General features: G+C 41.9%; 1 protein-coding gene across 3 annotated transcripts in view; it reads right to left on the reverse strand.

Annotated features, from left to right (window-relative positions):
- The window catches only part of Smarca2 (SWI/SNF related BAF chromatin remodeling complex subunit ATPase 2), a 171,819-nt gene that overhangs the window by 49,942 nt on the left and 103,091 nt on the right, over positions 1 to 18,786 (reverse strand). For all 3 annotated transcript variants that reach the window (XM_070035677.1, XM_070035679.1, XM_070035678.1), the window contains exons 26-27: positions 16,202 to 16,279; positions 10,985 to 11,203 (exon numbers count right to left, since the gene is read on the reverse strand). In XM_070035677.1, the coding sequence (XP_069891778.1) occupies positions 10,985 to 11,203; positions 16,202 to 16,279 (297 nt within the window). The remainder of the gene's footprint in view (positions 1 to 10,984; positions 11,204 to 16,201; positions 16,280 to 18,786) is intronic.

Here is an 18,786-nt window from a genome sequence, read left to right on the forward strand (position 1 = left end):
CCTTCCAAAGGCTCCTTTGCCCTTACACCATCACACTGGGGATTCAGTTTCAACACACAAACTGGGTTTGGGGAGTCAGGGGGGAAGATACAGACATTCAGTCCCCAATAATCCATAAGGGGCAAGAGATCTTTCCAAGACCCTACCCCACAGCAGATACTTAGAAACTGCTTTTTGCTAAAAAGCACTGGCTCCTCACTTGGGCCCATAAGATGACTAAAAGCAGGATAAAAGCCTAGGCTCCATTTTTCATCTGTCTCCTTTGTCTGCAAAGTTTGGGTCAGACTCCTGATTAACACTGCATATAGCATGTTAATCATTTGAGGGCTGCTTGTCTACAACCTAGTGATAGCTAACCGCTCTTCATCTCCCTTCAAGGCTGAAGGCTCAAAGAGTAATTGGAGCATTTTACTCTCAGCATTTACAATGTCCTGTTCCAGGACCCCCATGAGAGATCTGAAAGTCTTCAATCTATGTCTTAAACCTGCAGTCCAGGAATAGCAGAGCTTTGCAGATAAATCACCCCATGATGAGCTCACCTTCAAGCTGGAGCAATCACTCCCCCCAGGAACTGGAGTGCCAGCTCAAGGAATGAAGGACTTCCTCAAACCTCCTCCAGAGCCTGAGGATGATCAACCAGACCACACTAGATCAAGCCAGTCTAATCATGCCGCCTCTTGGCCCCTGTCTCAATTCTTGGCTGTTTAGATCTAAATCTCACATCAGTACCCTGAAGATGGGCTCAAGTTGCTTTGTCTCCCCTCTTCCTGAAGCCACCAGATTAAATTCGTCTCCTTTCTTTCTACCCTGTGTCACCACCGGTCTCTAATTGTCCTTTTTCTTGGGGTGAGAAGTGACATCTGGCACGTTGGAACCCCTGGAGTGGGGCCTCTGGCCCAGGACTGAGGTAACATACATACTAGGATCCACATTGCAGATTCCTGACAGCTCTAGTGTTTTTCCTTTAGGCATGAAGGATAAAGGGGAAAACTGGAGCAAAGATAATTAATGGCTGAATATGGGCTGGCAGGCAGTTAGGTAGAAACAGACTAAAGTCAATTAACAGCAGGCTTGCTGAAATGGATAGGTCTGTGGCTAGGCCCAAGACATCTTCAACAAGGACATGTGGCATCCTGTTTTAATTCCACAGAGAATAAGGAATTTCTTTATTATTCTCCTGACTGTTTCTCCAGTCACCTCAAACTTTGTCTTTAAGACACATAACAGGAGAATGAATGTATGTGGGGGGGGGGGGGGAAGGGAGGAAGAGGAGGGAGAAGGGGTGTGTGTGTGTGTGTGTGTGTGTCTCATGCTGCTGAGGACTGAACCCAAGGATTCAAGTTTGCAAATGTTCTAGAGTGGCTCTAACCCTGGCCTCTTCACCCCCCACCCAGTTCTTTTTTGTTTCTGAAGTAAGTATGATTCTCCATCTTCAATCTTCTTGCCTCAGTCTCCTTAGAAGTTGGGATTATGTGAATGTATAACCACACCTGGCTTTATTTTCCCTTTTTACTCCTAGCCATTAGAATTTGTTCTATCCATAATTTAATAGTTTTTTTTAAAAAATAGGTACTATATGTATTATTGGAGCCTTCTTATATGCAAGGTTCTGTTACATATATGCAAATTTCAGAATATCTTCTCATGCAGGGGCTAGAATTTCCCCCATTTTACAGAAGAGGACAATGAAGGTAAGGGACTTTGCAACAGGATACTCAGGTTACCAAGCTAGTGCAGTGGAGCTGGAACCTGAACCTTTTAGCTCATGATCACTCATGCCTTCCGTCACTCTCTTGAACTCTCAGGCAGGGAGCCATCAACAGCTACGATCCTTAGCCCTATTCCCACCCAGACGCCCTAATGAAGGCACACCACCCTGCCCACCTCTTCCTACACTGTGCTCTCTGCTCCCCATCCCACAGGCAAAGACTTTGTGTTCTTTTAAAACTTAACTTTTTTAAAAGTAAAAAGTACTAGTCCAACCAAATATTGATTTAAAAAAAATAGACATATGCCTAAAATGATTATTTCTCTGAAGAAAGAAAGAACATCTGCTCTATCTAAAAGTGATATGATTACGGAGCCTCCTTTGCACCTATAAGACAGATTGAGTTTTCCACGGTTCCTTTTGAAAGACAAAGGTTGGATTTCAGAGTTGAATCCTGATTTCTAAGGATAAAACTCAAGACTAGAAATTCCAGACATTGAACTGCGTAAAATAATCAATCAAAACATCTCTCTTGCGTCTCAACTTTTAGTGATTACTTAAGATGGCCCTCAGAGGACAAATACATCTGCTGAATTGACCCTACTGAATTCTGACACAAGGGAACACGCGGAGGTTCAACTGCTACAAAATCCATCTAGTCAATGGAGCTAAAATGAAGTAATAGGTATGGAAAGTTATAAAAAATCTTAAACTACTGTCAAGTATTTTCCCAAATAAGTCACGACTTTTACCACCATTAATTAGTTCAATATTTCCATCCTAAAGCAGGGAAAAATCATGAATTTGGCAAAACCCAAGTCTATTTTCTAGGCCCTTAGCTCTCCCTTGTGTATAAAAAAGGAAATGCAGCTTGCTAGGAAATTTTGCCCCAGTAAAGTGAATGACCTGATTTTAAAAGCCAAATAGCCTTAAAGAAGTCAATTCTTGCAAGTCTTATCTCTTATGACAAAAGCAAAGGAAACATATTTAAGCTGACAAATAAAGGCAGGAAAAACCTGCATGAATTACCTATGATAGGCTTTAGATAAAAGAAGCCAAAACAACCTTGCCAATAGAAAACAAAGTATCTCTGGAGAAAAGAACATCTCCAGGAATAATTAATGCTCTCAGATGAAACACAGCTCATCTCTGATTTCAGGCTGGGTCATGCTTCATCCAGGCCATACAGAGGAGATGTTAACCTACTACAACTATTTTAAGTAAGAGAGAAGTCCACAACCTACCTGTTCATCCATGGTAGGATATATTTCTCACAGTGTATTTCAACACAATTTCAAATATTAGATATTTGAATATTATATCCTATATTATATATTTGAAATATATAATATAGGTAGAGATTTCTAGTTCTTTATGACTAGAATCTTCAGGGATTTGTCTGCCTTCTGTGTAAAGTGTAGCTGTTTGGCTGACCTGTGTTGGGACACCTTAACAAAAGGAATTTGCATCCTGGCATTACGTAGTTTCTGAAGATACTAAAGGAAATTCCAAGACCTGCCACATTGCATGGTACTGGTTACGCCCTACTATATTTTCAGTCTTTAATTTCTTTATACTACCATCAAGCTTTGGGAAGAGAAAACTTCCAAAAATCCCTTTAGTAGGCAGTACATATGATACGATTCAGAAATTGAAATCATGAGAAACTCGTGCTTTCATCAGGGAGAATGAAGGCATTTTTGCCTTTCCTCAAGATCCCTTGTGTAACCTGATGTTTTATAACACTAGATGTATCTTTGTCAGGTTTGATCTAAGGGGTGGAGCTCACCATCTTCATTTACCAAACTCTTATTAGAGCCCAATTGCATAGGTTGTTACAAAAGAAAGTGCAGCATATCAAAGGAAGCATCCTATAGAAGTCACATGAGACCCTCAGAAAGATGGTAAATACACTAGCAAATAAGAGGAACTTTTAACAATTATGATTGCAAGACATCAGATCCACCGGAAGACAACGGCATACTCCAAAATTTGTTCTCTCCATCCGGTTGGCAGTTATGTATTACACAGAGCACATAATCTAGGCTGCATTCCAATTACCTTTAAGTGCTGTGGGCAGAAATCACTCATTCAGCAGTTAAAGAAAGTCAGGGTTAGTACTATGTGTTTTAAGGAAGGGAAGGATTGTGAAGTTGGCAGAACCACTAAAGGAACAAGAAGAACAAGAACATGGGTTGTTCAGAAATTGCTTTCTAGTCCTTTTCTTTTCTTTTTTTGTTTTGCTTTCTCTTTAGCTTTGAAGTCACTCCAGTTTTACAAAGTCCCTGCCTCAAGAATGAAGGCTACATTACAATGCTAGTAACATCTTAACCACCACCCACATGGATGAAATTAAATGAAAAAAAAAAAAATGTCCTGGACCACCAGGCTCAGTCAAAGTCTTTGCCAGGTGCCGTGGATCATACTCATCCTCAGCTACTAGGGAGTTGGAAAAAGGAGCATAACAATCAGAGGCTGGCCCAAGCAAAAATATGGGCCCTATCTGAATAATAACTAACACAAAAAGAGAATGAAATGTCTGCCAATTTGGTAGATGGAATGCCTGTTCTCATACAGAAAGACAGAATGATATTTTGTAAGGACATTACCGAAACAAACCAATTATACTGCATATACAAATATACAATACATAGTTACTAGTTACTAGTTAACATAGCACAAGTAGTACCTCGGGCACAGCAGGGTAACGTCAAAGTTATAAAACAGCAATGGATAGAATATTTTAAAACCACATTTATAGTCTCTTATACACTTTCTAGACAGGCTATGTCCTGTTCAGGAGAGAAAGCCAGCGCTTTGATAAGGACTTTATAAAAAAGATTGTGAGCCCACTATCCAACAGCAATCTCAATCCAGCTTTCCTGACAGAGACACGTCAGCCTCGAGGTGCGGCAGACCATTTTAAAAGGCAGGCTTCTATATTTGGTGGAGGGAGCTGCTGTCTCTTTAAAAGACTGATGACATGCCTTCATCATTTGTCTTTGTTTTTATTTCAGTGAAGGCTCTTTGGAGAAACTTACAGGGAAGCAGCCAAAAATCATCAGGTCATTCTGGTTCATTCTTTTTAGGTGACCTGCAGAAAACGTTGCTCGTTATGGTACTGCATTCTCTGCAAGAGTTGTTTCGCTGCCATCTTTTTCTTTTAAACCGGTGACTATGGCCCCATTCTTTTCTTTCTTTCTTTTTTTTAAATTGGTCATGGGGCGCTGTCTCTCAGCTCTTCAGCTCAAGGCGAGCGCTCTACCACTTGAACTACAGCACCCACTGCGGGGCTTTCTCTTTTTATGTGGTGCTGAGGAATTGAACCCAGGGCCTCATGCATGGGAGGCAAGCACACTCTACTACCTTCCCAGCCCCAGACTAAGCATATTCTACAAGTAACAAATCTCCCTAAAAGAACATGTGTAAGATTTCCCAGTGAAAGACGGGCCCTGCTTTTTAGAACTGCGGAAACACCCCAGTACGCTCCTTACATACGACAATGATAAAGCTCTCTGCTTGTCTATCATGTGGCTAACTTATCAACTTTGCACCTTTTGTACCTGGCTCAGTCTCAAAGCTGTCCCTCAAATCCAGAGTCCAGCAGGGCAGACAGTGAATCCTCATGAGGGCAGTGCAAAGCACTGGGAAGTTACTGTATGACAAGAAGGCAACGTACGGAACCATCTTCCATGGGGTAAGGGGGCGAGCAAAGAGGAAGAGAAATATCAGGTCAGGCCTGAAAAGCACTATTACCTGCTGTGCAATAAAGGATTTGTCTGGACATCTCCTGGGATGTTTCTTAAAACGTTTCAAGACTTTGCCCTGTGTATTAGTTAGCTTTTGGTTGCTCTGACAAATACAAGCTAGAAACGATTTAAAGGTCAAAAAAGATCTGTCTTCACTTTCAGTCCACAATCACTTGGTTCTGTGTTTCTGGGCCTGCAGTGAGTCAGAGCATTCTGGAGGAGAGTACGACGGAGGAGGGGTACAACATAGTGAAGCTGCGCACAGCAGTGCAGCCAAAAAGCAGAAAGTATGACAGGAAGGGACTGGAGACACGATACCCTTCAAAGGCACACTCCCAGAGATCTAATCATCCAATCAAGCTCCACCTTCTAGCCACTTCCCAATGCCATTAAAATAGGGACCCATCGATGGATATATCCATTGACTAGTGAATTTTAACAGTGGTCAGACATATATAGAACGTACTTCGATCATATTCCCACACCCTCCCATCTGGGGACACTCTCCAAACCATAATACTCAGTCTGATCTCCAGGGAGGGCAGAGAACCTGGAAACTGAGTTTATCACGTGGCTAGAGATTTCACTGATTGTGCCTACCTAATGCAGGCTCAATTAAAACTCTGAACAACGGAGCTCAGTGGGCAGCTATTTGGAGAACCCACTGATGTGCTAGGAGAATCACGCTCCTTGAGAGAGGCCAAGGAGTTCTGAGTTCCTCCTAGACCTCGCCTCTGCTTCTCCTCATTTGGCTGGTTCACATGATTTGTGTAAATGTAACTATAGTCACAAGAGATATTTTCCTAGGCTCTGTGAGTCATTTTTAGCAAATTATGGAATGCAAAAGGTTTGTGAGAACCCTGTCAGTCTTGACTGAGCCCCTAGACCTCATGGGGTCTTTGCTGACTGAGTAGTTAGTGGCAAGCATTGCTGATGGAGTATAAATAGAATATTGTCCCATTAGGATCCAAACCCAGGGTGCTGAGGAGGGTGGAGCTGGGAGGGAACATGGGAACAGAGCACCAGAAATGTTCACAGAGGCATTTACTAGAAAGCTAACAGCGTTTGAGCTTCAGATCTCTCAAAAACACCTTGCAAAGCTCTGAGACAGTCCCTTGCCATATGTTCAGATGGTCATCAACTCTGACAAAATAATGTGAGGCATTCTGTATTGCTCATTTAAAGAAGTTCTTGGACCTGCCCAGCCATCAGATTTTAGTATTTTTAGGCCTGACAGGCCTGGTGGTAACTGAACACCTGTTGAGGACAGGCTAGTTGTACTTCATCCTAATACACTTTGCCTGAAGTAGCTGAGAGATTGTCTTAAACAGGGCACATGAGAACTGAGAGGCCAAAGAGGCCGGGCTTCTAAATGGTATGTCACAATGCAGTACTCTTTTCATCAAAGTCTCCAGGAGCATGAGGTTGGGACAGATGCATATCAAGACCTCCCAAGACTACAGCAGACCACAGCCCTTCACTGTGTCCCAAAGGGAGGGAGAGAATTAAGGTGCTTGCCCCAACGCCATGCGAAAACACTAGCTTCCACCTTTGCCCAGGCTATTTGGGGAAGGAAGATGTGTCTAGAGATGCTAGGAAACAGCCCCTTGGGTATGAGAATGTTGACCACCTCAGAAAGATGATGTAAACCTGAGAATGGCTACCATCAAAAGCACTTAAGTTTCAGTGGAAACAGGGAGTTCAAAGCCACTTAAAGTATTTCTTTAAAAAAAACAACAACTGTATTTGAAACTGTGATCTTCCTTATTACAACAGTATGAATACAGAAAAAAAAAAATACTGTAAGAATTCTTCAACTAATTAGATTCTCTCCGGGGCACTGTGGGAATTGTTAGCGTACTTTGATTACAAAATAAAACCTGGTTATGATAAAACTATATAGTAGCTTTCAAGAGAAGCAGCACTATCTTTTACATTTATCCTAAGTATGCTGAGGCAGGGACTGCTGGGTAGGTTGCTCATTAAAATCTTTCTCTCCTGAGCTCGCAGACAGAAACGATTTCTTCCTCTCCTCTGAGTGGCTACTCAGTGGCCAGTTCTAGCCAGTGGGATGTCAGTGGAAGCAATGTGTAACCACTCAGGAGCAGCCCATTAGAACTCCACACTCATGGGGCCATGTTGTTCCATCTAGCTATGAGGATGGAGCTGACCGCACTGGCAGAGGCTGGATTTCTGAACGGCTTTGTGGAAAATGAGTGCCCTCATTCATCAGGAACTCTCACCAAGGGTTTTTCTGTGAGTTGAGAACTAAGCTCTGATTCTGTTTTTTGGGCAAGTCCATGGTTAGGGCTGTGTAGGGAATATCTGTTGCACATTATCCTCATCTATTCTCTTACACCTCAGGATACCATATACCTCATGCTGGGGCTATTTCAACATGGCGATCAGGGTGTATTTTACTTGCATATGGAAGTGCTGAATTCTAACAAGGCATAGATAGATTCCGCTTAGTACCCAGTCAGGGAACCAGGCGTGCTGGCAATGACCATGTACATGGGAAAGTTAGAGTAGGGCTGTGACAGAAGGACCAACAAAGTAATTGAGAGCACTGTGGGAAGTGTGATTAGGAATCATCTGCCAAGGCACGAGGGGGGAAGACACAACTGAACTGGACCTTAAGGGAGGAGAAAAGTTCACAAGAAGGAGGAGTGTAGAGAAGTTCATTCCATACTGATCATGAGTCCTCCAATATTTTATCTGTGAGGCTGTGATGATGCCAAAGACAGAAAGCATATTGTTCTGTTCTCTCGGAGGGCTAGAATCGAGGCCAGTAAACAGCAGCTACAGGGAAAGAGGATCTTGTGCAAAGGGAGGAGAAGACCGACAATCTGAACTGACCTTGAACTGGAGGGGCCATGCAGACAAAAAAGGTAGTATGCTTCCTTTGAAGGCTGTCCAGCCTCTCGGCACGAGGCCTGCAGAGTGTGATTTAAGCACGAGATGGGGTGTTAGCAGCTCCACTCAGCTGCCTTCCAACTCTGGGATGCTATGTGTCTTCCACGCCTCAGCCAAGCAGGCTTTGTACAACATTGCCAGGAAAAAGCAGAATTATTTCAGCCCTCTTAGAGCATTTCTTACAGGACTAGTCCTTGCCAATCTCCCTTTCAGGGCTATGTTGGCTCCGTTTGCTCAATGTGTTCAATCATCAGCACTGAAGAACATCTCTTCACTTTCAGCCCCATGAGAAACTCCCTGGACTTCCTTTTTATTAAAACAAAACTGAATAGGTTGCTATCAGACAGGATTGCTGCTGGGTGAACAGGAAAAAGGAAGGGCAGTAAGCATCACTGTGAGTGCCAAAGGGTGTTCTTATTAATCTTGTGTCCTGCCTACTTAACAACACGGTTGTGGACTCATATGGGCATAGGGTTTTCAAAAGATTCATTACAAGGAGATACGTTCACACCAAAGCTCAACTGAGAATACTTTCCATCTTCTTGGAGAACTGGGCATGCTGCAAGGCACCGTAGGGTTAACTTATAAACCTTGATATCTACAGGGCACTTTCTTAAGACAAACTAGTTTTCCATTTATGGATGTATCTGCTGTGGAGAGAAAGGGAGTCTCCTAGACACACTAAAAAGAGAACTGCAATCCTAATGTTACTGCTAAGTTAGTGACTTCCACTTTCCTAGCACTGCACTTTCATTTTTACAAACATTCATCTTGTGTCTAGAATATACTAGGCATTGTGCTAATCTTCACGGATACAAGCTGAGGAAAAGAGAGAGAAAAAATAAGGTGTCTTAAACTTCAAATACTTTCCAAGATTCATGTCACTTTTCTTAAACGTATTTCTCAATGATTATAGCTCAAGAGGTAAGTTCAGTGACATTCTAGCCCAATAAACAGGGTTATTTCGCTTATAAAGTCAGAAGACGATTTACATCCAAAAATTGATTTTTTAAAATGTTGGTCCTGATTATGGTCATTTCATTTTCTAAAATAATACTCCAGGTACTTAATTTATTGCTTAAATTAAAAAAAAAAGAATAGCATTTTCCTGAGCTCAGAAATGAATATTAAACAAAAACTCTTCCCATTATAGAATAAATCCTTAATGATTATAGATACAGCCTTAATGCTAAGACAAAAGAACAAAGGAAATTCACAGTCCCACACGGTGAAGTCTCTGGAATCACTGGATAGGACAGGCAAACAATGACACACAAGTTACATTCTCGATGCAATTGTTCAACCATGAATATGAGCGATGCTTTGTTAGCCTGTCTTCAGAATGGCGCAGACTTCAGTCTTTTCGAAATTCAGGTCACACTCCTCTTATCATACGACACCCTGAGTGAATCACATCTCAAGTGGCACTAAGCCCCATCTGCCTTTGATATCCAATCTTAGAATCCTCCCATTGCCTTTTTACCCACCTACCTACTTATGGCTGGGCCCTAAAAATCTTCATCTTGAAAAGCTGGGGAACTGCATTCTCTTGGGAGAAAATGAAAAGAAAGGCTCCCAACCACAGCTCCTGTTTGGTTTGGTTTTTACCCAAAGGCGCTTACTATTTCCAGCTCTCATTTACTGGGCCTGGGTCGGGAATGAATGTATGCCCCAAGAGCTTTTCAAGGCACTAGCTCTGCTCTGCCCAGCAGAGTCAACCCTTCCAAGAAAGCACCCTACTGGCCTCCACACTCACACACGCACCTCACACGAGCATTCTGGCGTTTCTGGGATCTCCAAGGAACAGCAGGAGATTTCACTCCCCACTCAAAACGAGAAATCATTATTTTCCAAAGAGAAAACCCCCAAATAACAACAACAACAACAACAAACCCTAAAACACAAACTGGAGAATAACATTCCCAACCATCAGTGACCCACAGTCCAGGCTCTAATCTGTGTTTGCAATGGATGGATCAAATCCAAACAAAATTGAGCACACAGACGCATCAACACCCACTGATTCTGCTATTTCTTTCCAGCTGTGTGTCCTGACTCACAGCACAACCCTTCTGGACTTCAAATCACTTCACTAGACCAAGAGAGACCTAAATGGGCTATGCCTCTACGAATTAAACACAGCTAGAACACCATGAACTATCTGTCCTCTCTGAACTCTCTCTGCAGGCCTTCCAGAAGTAAAAGCCCGATTAAAGACCAAGAAATGAGACGGAACAATTAAAAAGATCTCGAAGGCCCCTTTCTCCATTTTAATTCTTAGTTTGAGAGAGTGAGGCATGACCAGACAATTGGTCATAAAAACATCAGTGGGTCTCATAGCTCTAATAACTTTGGGCTTCCAATGGCCACCTCTGCTCTAGGAAAAAAAAAAGGGGGGGGGGGGTTTATTCATTGGATCTTTTCTAAGTACCACCTGGAAATGTAAAAGGACTCCAGTGCACCACCAGCAGAATGACTCTTATCGTCAAGAGTCCTTTCCCTGGTACCAACAACTTGACCTACAGCAGAGGATCCCAGTTCCTCTTGATTTCTCCAAGCCACCGAAACCACTGCAACCATCCAGGGTTGATTTTTCCAAAGCCACACCTACCCTGAGCCACTGCTTCTCCGTGAGGGCATCGCTGTAGTCCACATCCCGGCGCTGGCGAGAGCCCCTGCCGAATATCTTCTCCTCCTCCTCTTCACACGTGAGCCTTTCTACCTCTGCGTCATCCTTGATAATCCAAGAGGGCAGTTCATCTTCCTCCATCAGGCGTGGCTTACGCTTGGGGTTACGAGCATCTTCTCTCCGCCGGTCCATGTCCATGCGCTGGAGACAGGAGACAAGCGTCACCAGGGTGTAGAGCACGTGGCTACACAACTGGAATTTGCACACAGCTTTTTGTTTTGTTTGTTTGTTTGTTTTTACAATGCAGAAGGGTCCTTTTGGGCCTCTCTGATCTCCACAAAGGAAAATCCCTTCCTGTCCTCTGTACCAGCTTTTGCATCTTAGTTTTGCATTTAAAGATACTCTTCAGGAATTCTTCTTCTTGGTCTATGTACATAAAGCTTTCTCATAAGTACTAGAAAAAAATCCAAGGTGAGGATGCATTAAAAAACAAACAAACACACAAAAAACAACAAGGGATCTGACTATATTCATCCTTGGGCTGGGAAGGTGGCTCAGTGGTAGAGTGCTTGCCCCATAAGCATGAAGCCCTGGGTTCGATTCCTCAGCACCACATAAACAGAAAAAAGCTGGAAGTGGCGCTGTGGCTCAAGTGGTAGAGCACTAGCCTTGAGCTGAAGAGCTGAGGGACAGTACCCAGGCCCAGAGTTCAGGCTCCATGACAATGAAATAAAATAAAAATGAACTAATCCTTGCTTCCTGGGAAGAAATGAATTCTCTGGGCATATAAAACAGAAGATTCATTAAGAACCTTTCTCTTTATTCAAGAGGATTTGGGGGTAAGGACTGATTCACACTATTACTATAGGAGAGCTACTCACAGATGGACATAGAAAAGGGGGCAGATTTGGTTAGTCAGTTATTATAAATGCACTGAATTTTCAATCCACCGCGGGCACTATGGGAAATATGTTCCCCATTATTTACCTTTAAAAATTTTAGCTCTTATGAGAATATTATACCACACAGACAGACCTCAGAGGTAATCGCTTATCAACTGGCCAAGTTATAAGAGAAATCTCATTACTACTACTACTACTACTACTACCTTTAGTACATAATTGTAAACAGGGATTGTGATTCCATAAGTCAGGCTATAAGTACAGCTTTTTGGTCAACGTCATCTCTTCTTTTGCTCTCCTCCATTATTCCCTCCCATCACTACCCTCAAATTATGTAGTTCATTGTTTATATGATGTCATTAAATATAATGACTACATTTAGTCACCTTCCTCCCTCCGTTTCTGTGCTCCCTAAGAGAAATCTCTCGATTGTCTTCAAAATGCCTGTGTCATTGAATGCCATTGAACTTCAAGTTATATATCATTAGTGAGATATATCATTTCCCACTCAAATAGATCAATCATTAAATTATTTGCCTTTTCCCTCTTCCTTCAGTTCAAATGTACTAAAACAGTGACTTGATTTGTATATTTTTTCCTAAAAAAACTAAAACTGGTAAAATACAAATGAAGTTACTACTTCTGAAATCCAATTATGACTTCTAGGTATTACTTAAAAATTAAAGCACAAAGTTCCTTAAACACATGCTTTGCCATTTTGGGAAACCACTATACTTCTAGGCTGCGGTAGGCTTGGGGTGTGGTAAAGTCCCATTGGTAGATAAATGTAGCTATCCTGATCTGTCATGTGCTATACTTAGCTTGCAATTCTCTGCTTAATCCTGCTATTTAATGCTTTGCTATCAGAAATGAAATTCTCCAAACTGTCATAATTAGCACATAGAGGATGTCTTATTTACAGCTGGATCTGAAAGAGAGGTTGCACGAGGCTATTTTCTGACAGTTATTAGATAATAAGAAAAAAGAAACTTCTTTTTGTTGTTAATGTTGTTAATGTTACAGGTTCTTTACCAGAGCCTGTAAATTAATGTAGGCTATGGATAGGCCTAGAGCTGGTAGAGTAAATCTACTTGATTAAAATAAATTATTAACATTTTTTTTAATTTCAGGAAAGGTAGGTATAGTAAGCTTAAAGTGACTAGTGACTAGTAATTACATGAGATTCAAATACCAGTAAGAAAAAAGCCTAGGGTGGAGCTGAGAAGGTGGTTTAGTGGTAGATTGTTTGCCTTGCATGCATGAGGTCCTAGGTTCGATTCCTCAGCACCACATAAGCAGAAAAAGCCAGAAGTGGATCTGTGGCTCAAGTGGTAGAGCACTAGCCTTGAGCTGAAGAGCTGAGGGATGTGCCCAGGCCCAGAGTTCAGGCCCCATGACTGGCAAAAAAGAAAAAAGAAAAAAGAAAAAAAAAAAGCCTTAAGTCATATTCAAAAAGGAGGATAACTTTTTCTTTAGTAACACTTAACATGCTTTGAGATCCAAGTATTAAGTCTTGCAATTATTTTTAAAAGTATTTCTCGCCTTTGTAGAGAACATAGCATCTAAAAGCCTAATATTTATATGGCAGAAAAATGTTTTAGTTAAGTATCTTGGGCTGTGGAGAAAAATCCTTTTTCAGTTAAAAGCCACAGGTAAGGCAACATGGAAAAGTTACTTTTTGAAGCTAAATGTTTAAAAGAAACAACAGAAATATTTAAAAGAAACATTTCAAAGATACTACTCACTTTTATGGTGCCTACAGTATCCATGACATAACACTAGATGTTAAAGTTGCATTCATTTTACACACAGACCTCAGTCTTTTATAACCATGGATAAGGAGTTCACATAGTTGAACCTCAGAGGCTTTCCTGGCTCACATGCCAGTCCTGCCTCTCACTAAACTTTTTAATCAGAGTCGCTGGAAGGATTCTAACTTTATTTCCTGCCCCCTGGTGGAGGTGTTAATGAAGAGTGAATTGGCTAAAGACAGAGCTAGTGGATTAGAAGGTTTAAATAAATAAATAAATAAAAATCCCCAAATAGAAGCCATCCTTAAAAAAAAAAAAAAAGCATGAAAATTTACAAAAATCAAAGTGCCTACAAAAAAAAAAAATTGTGTTCACTAACAAGCCTCACAGGTTACAAGCCTGTTTCTTTGCTTGGTAATACATTCTGAAGTTAAAAGAGGCCAGTGCCTGGGGCAGATGTTCATTATTTTTTTTTTCTTTGCCCAGCCCAAAAGCAAGAAAGGAGGAGTATTCCTTTTCCCTGATTTTAAGGCTACTCTGAGTGTTCTCATCCAATTTGTGCCATGTCAGGCAGTTTATTCTCTCCAGTGTCTTCAGAGTATCTGAGCTCATAGCAGTGCAGAATGATTGCCAATCGGTGACAGCCAGGGAAGCTTGGGGCCTCTTGCCTTAGAGTTTCCCAGTCATCTATATTTTAATAAGTTCCTCAGGGAGAGAACAAGTACTTCCAGTGTACACCTCTAATCTCCCTAAACATGATATGAGCTATAACTGTGGTGACAACCACAGGTGACAACCTGTCTTGGCTGTTAATTCTTCTTGCGGGCCTTTCCAAAATGGTTTCACCTGGGTAAAGCGGCTCATTTGGGCCAAAGGTAGAAAAGGGCAGGGGAAGTCCATACCTACTGTTAGGAGTTTAGGAATTATTGCTATGGTTGCCTGCATTTTCTCCAGAATTAATCTCCATTTACCATGAATCGCTAAATGTGGACACAATCAATGTTCCCAAGACAAAAATCACATAAAACCCCACAAAAATAAGATAAGCATCCACACAGACTGTCTTAGGCTAAGAAGGCAGAGAGTACAAACCCTCTGGGTCCCATTTGGCCTGACGTTATATTTTATTTGGCCAGCGGTGTTGTATAATAGTCAAGTCCTGAATTTAGTTGCCAACTTTCTGAAATTTGGAGACTGCACACAGAAATGTACATGTCCACCTTTCCTTGAAAAAAATCTGTCATTGCTGCCTCACATTTCTACCTTATAGTTCCGTCTCAGACACTGCATCTCCAGCACATTGTCCTGTGCAAGTTCCTTTGCTCATACAGGTGCACCTATCTGAGATCTAAGGACTTTTCAGTTTGGGATGTCAGCGTTCTGCTGCATTCAAAAAATGCATACGAAGTCATGCTTTGACTTCGCATGCATTTGTTGAATTTCTGTATGCATTCACTCCTTCCACAAATCAGACTAAATGTCTGTGATGAAGATCAAAATGATTGAAGATACTGTAGGGAGCCTCTTAACTTTCATATCCTGAGCCATTCTGATATCTTGACAAAGTCTGCAACTTGGGAAATATCACCAATCATGCAATAAATATCTATTCATTGACTAGGAAATGCCCAGGGCTGTTCTGGTCACTGAAGATATAGAGAACAACCAAAACCTTATGAAGACAGTAAACACCATTAAACAGCCTTCCTGGCCTCTCACATCAGCCAAGAGTCTTGATCCCCACAAACACTGGCTTGAAGCAGGCCTCCTAGGTAAATCAAATTCATCTTTCAGCAACATTACAGATGCTGTATATTATGGAACTTCAGGGTTGAAACCACAGATAGTAAATTCTCAAACGCCAAGGTTCTTTGCCACCTACTTTGAAATGCAGCAGGTTTTGCTTTCTGAATGGAGGCTCTATCTTCCTTTATACACATCTCAAAGGTTCCTATTTGCTTAAGCAGACTCTCTGCTACAATTATGGGGTGGGGGGGTGGAGGGGGGAAGGGCACATCTGGCCCTATTTAGTTGTTGTTCACCTGGGCCTATAGAGAGCAGATTTGCTTTGATCCAGGAAGGAGCCAGCTAGAGCACAGTTGTAAACTCAAATGCTACAGGAGCCTGGCAGGTTTCCTGAATATCAAGGGCTGGGGATTAGAAGTAATCTAGGTATGGGGGTTCTATGGAAAGCTGTAAGCCACATGGCCTGTCCAGAGGGTGTAGCTGCTATTCAGCTCTGGCCAACTATTTCCCTACAAAGCTGTGAGTCTGATACTGCCCTATCTCCTTTTCCAAGAGCAGCCAGAAATCAGGATTCTTTTCATGTTGGCAACAATTGTGAAATTTTTAAAAAAATGCTGCGTGGGCCAAACAAAATATGTCTGCAAGCTAAATCTAGCCAGTTTGCAGACTCTGAACTGAAGGCAAGGCCCAGGCTCCACGAGGAAGCTGTGCCAGCGTACAGCAGGCTGCGGGCATCTTGGTTAACAGAGAAAGGGGCCGAGGAGGACAGCACTGGTTTCCATGACTGTCTGCAACATTACCATAAAAAGGTCAAATTCTTCCTCGCGTCTCGCAATCATTTGGTTCAGAGTCTCATCGTCTGGTACTTCATCTTCTTCCTGGGATTAAAAAACACAATGATGGAACAGGCTTTAGGAGAAAGGCTAGACAGCTGGAAGGAACTACAGATACGTAAGGAGAATCTGTCCTCCAAACCACTGGGGTCAGTTTTCTTAAGCGGAAAAGCAAAAGAAGGGTGCATGAGTTTATACTTGCCATTTGTGTTTTGCAAGCTATTCACACCATCATCCACAGCAAAATCTGTCTAGGGAGGAAATGTGATGCACTCGAAGAAATACTGGTTCTCTTGGGTGTGTGTCTTGATTCGGTTACATTTAAAACAAATTACTTAATGTCTCTCCCTCAATGACCTCCTGTGTATTATGGGCGTGACATCTACTTCCCAGCAGGATATAGGAAAGCCACATGAAAAAGTCTTTAATGTTAATTCTTCTAATTCCCCTGACCTCTGGAATATGAATGCTTATTTTCAAACGTTTGCAAAAAACATATGAGTAGGTGAAACTTTCTAAACACAGAGAAAGACCAAAAAAATTCATCTATGCCAAATATATAATCTTTAAGGTATGTTTAATCAATGTAGAGAAAGTAAGGGCACAGGGCTGAAAGCTTCGTTTTGTTATTTTTTGGGGTGTGTGTGTGTGAGCAGTACTGACGCACAAACTCAAGGACTGGATACTATTCTTTAGTTTTTTAGCTCCAAAATAGGGTTCTACTACTTGAGCCACAGCTTTATCTCCAGCCTTTTGGTGGTTAATTAGAGATAAAAAAGTTTCACACATATTCCTGCCCAGGATCCTGGCTTTAAATTGTTTGTTATTCTCAGATCTCAGCCTCCTGAGTCACTAGCTAGGATTACAGGCATGACCCACTGGAGCCCAGCTTAAAACTTCGTTTTATATTCTGTTAAACAAAGGCATATTACTTCTCTACTTATTCCTCAGAAACCAACAATGCACAAGGTTTTTAAGTCAGATGTTATGACTTCCAACGTTTCAAAAAAAAAAAGATTCTAAAAATTGGCCATATAAATCGGGTGCTGGTGGCTCATGCCTGTCATCCTAGCTACTCAGGAGGCTGAGATCTGAGGATCACAGTTCAAAGCCAACCAGGCAGGAAAGTCCGTGAGTCTCTTATCTCCAATAAAGCATTCAGAAAACCAGAAGTGGTGCTGTGGCTCACTTGTTTCACCTTGAGGTGAAGAGCTGAGGGACAGTGCCCAGGCCCAGAGTTCAAGACCCACGACCTTCCAAAAAAAAAAAAAAATTGGCCATATAGTATAGTACTCATTTTCCAAAATTAATTGTAACATATGCTGAATAGGCTTGCTAAAGATCAAATGGAGAACTCCTGGGCATCAAGAGGGAAGCAAGTGGAAAATATAGAACTTGAAACATCCAATTGCATGAATCGTATGCTCAAAACTGGGTAGTGATGTTGGTATAATTTGGGGAGGGGAAGGGAAAAAACAAATTGTTTAAATAGCGATACAGGTGGACCCATTGCAATGAGATATACAAGTTGTCATGTGGAAAAATGAACTGCACAACTTTGGTGTGGCGGGGGTGGAGAGAAGGGGAGGGTAAACAAAGGAGGAGGCAACAATGCTTGATAAGAAATGTACTCATTACCTTGCTCATGTAATTGTAACCCTGCTGTACGGTATTTTCACAATTAAAAAAAAAAAAACTAGGTAGAAATGGTGCTGTGGCTCAAAGTAGAGAGCACTAGTCCTGAGCAAAAAAGGCTCAGGGACAGCCCCCAGGTCCCCAAGCTCTGAGTTCAAACCCCAGGAACAACAACAAAAAAAAAAAAAAGAAAAAGAAAAAGGAAAGCTGACTTGAAAGCGAGGCAACTTTACAAAAAAGAATTATGAGTTAACTAGAAGCCTAAATAAGGTGATATCTGACTCCCAGGTTAAAGTCTCTGTAATGTTAGAAATGCATACAGTTCATAAAGTGGAAAACCTAAGATTTGAAATAATAATTACTGCTGTAAACCCTTCCATTTTCGCTCACCTCCAGATAGGTTGATGAATGTCCATTCATCCAGACATCACATTTCACAGGACAATGACAAGGACTAGGACAAGGGCAGGCTGGCTAATGTAACCTTGTTTGAACATGGCCTTCTCATCATCAGAGGGGTTCTCATGTACACTGGTGGGGAAAATGCATGGCCAGGAAGTTGGCCTGGGTTCTCTGTGTCCTCCCATTGCATGGTGTACTATGGTGACAATGGCAGCCTGTTGCCTTTGGTCATTAAGATTAAGTCCATCAGTCTATCCATGTGCCTGGGGACTTCACATCAGGGTACCAGCCACCCATGTATGGTAACACTTTTCTGATCCACTCATTGCCTAGAAGGGATGTGGAGACCCAGCAGGACTGCTCAGAGCTAGACACCTTGGCATACAATTCCACTGCCCCACCTGGTGGTCTTCAGGCCTGGCAGAGATCAGCATCTCCCCTGTGGCTTGGAAAGGCAGGAAAAATCCAAGCCTTCTCACACACCATCCAGCTCAGGCTAACAAAAAAACAAATAA

Source organism: Dipodomys merriami, unplaced genomic scaffold (assembly GCF_024711535.1).
Source record: "Dipodomys merriami isolate MVZ:Mamm:240054 unplaced genomic scaffold, mDipMer1.0.p SCAF_26, whole genome shotgun sequence".
NCBI classification, from domain to species: domain Eukaryota; kingdom Metazoa; phylum Chordata; class Mammalia; order Rodentia; family Heteromyidae; genus Dipodomys; species Dipodomys merriami.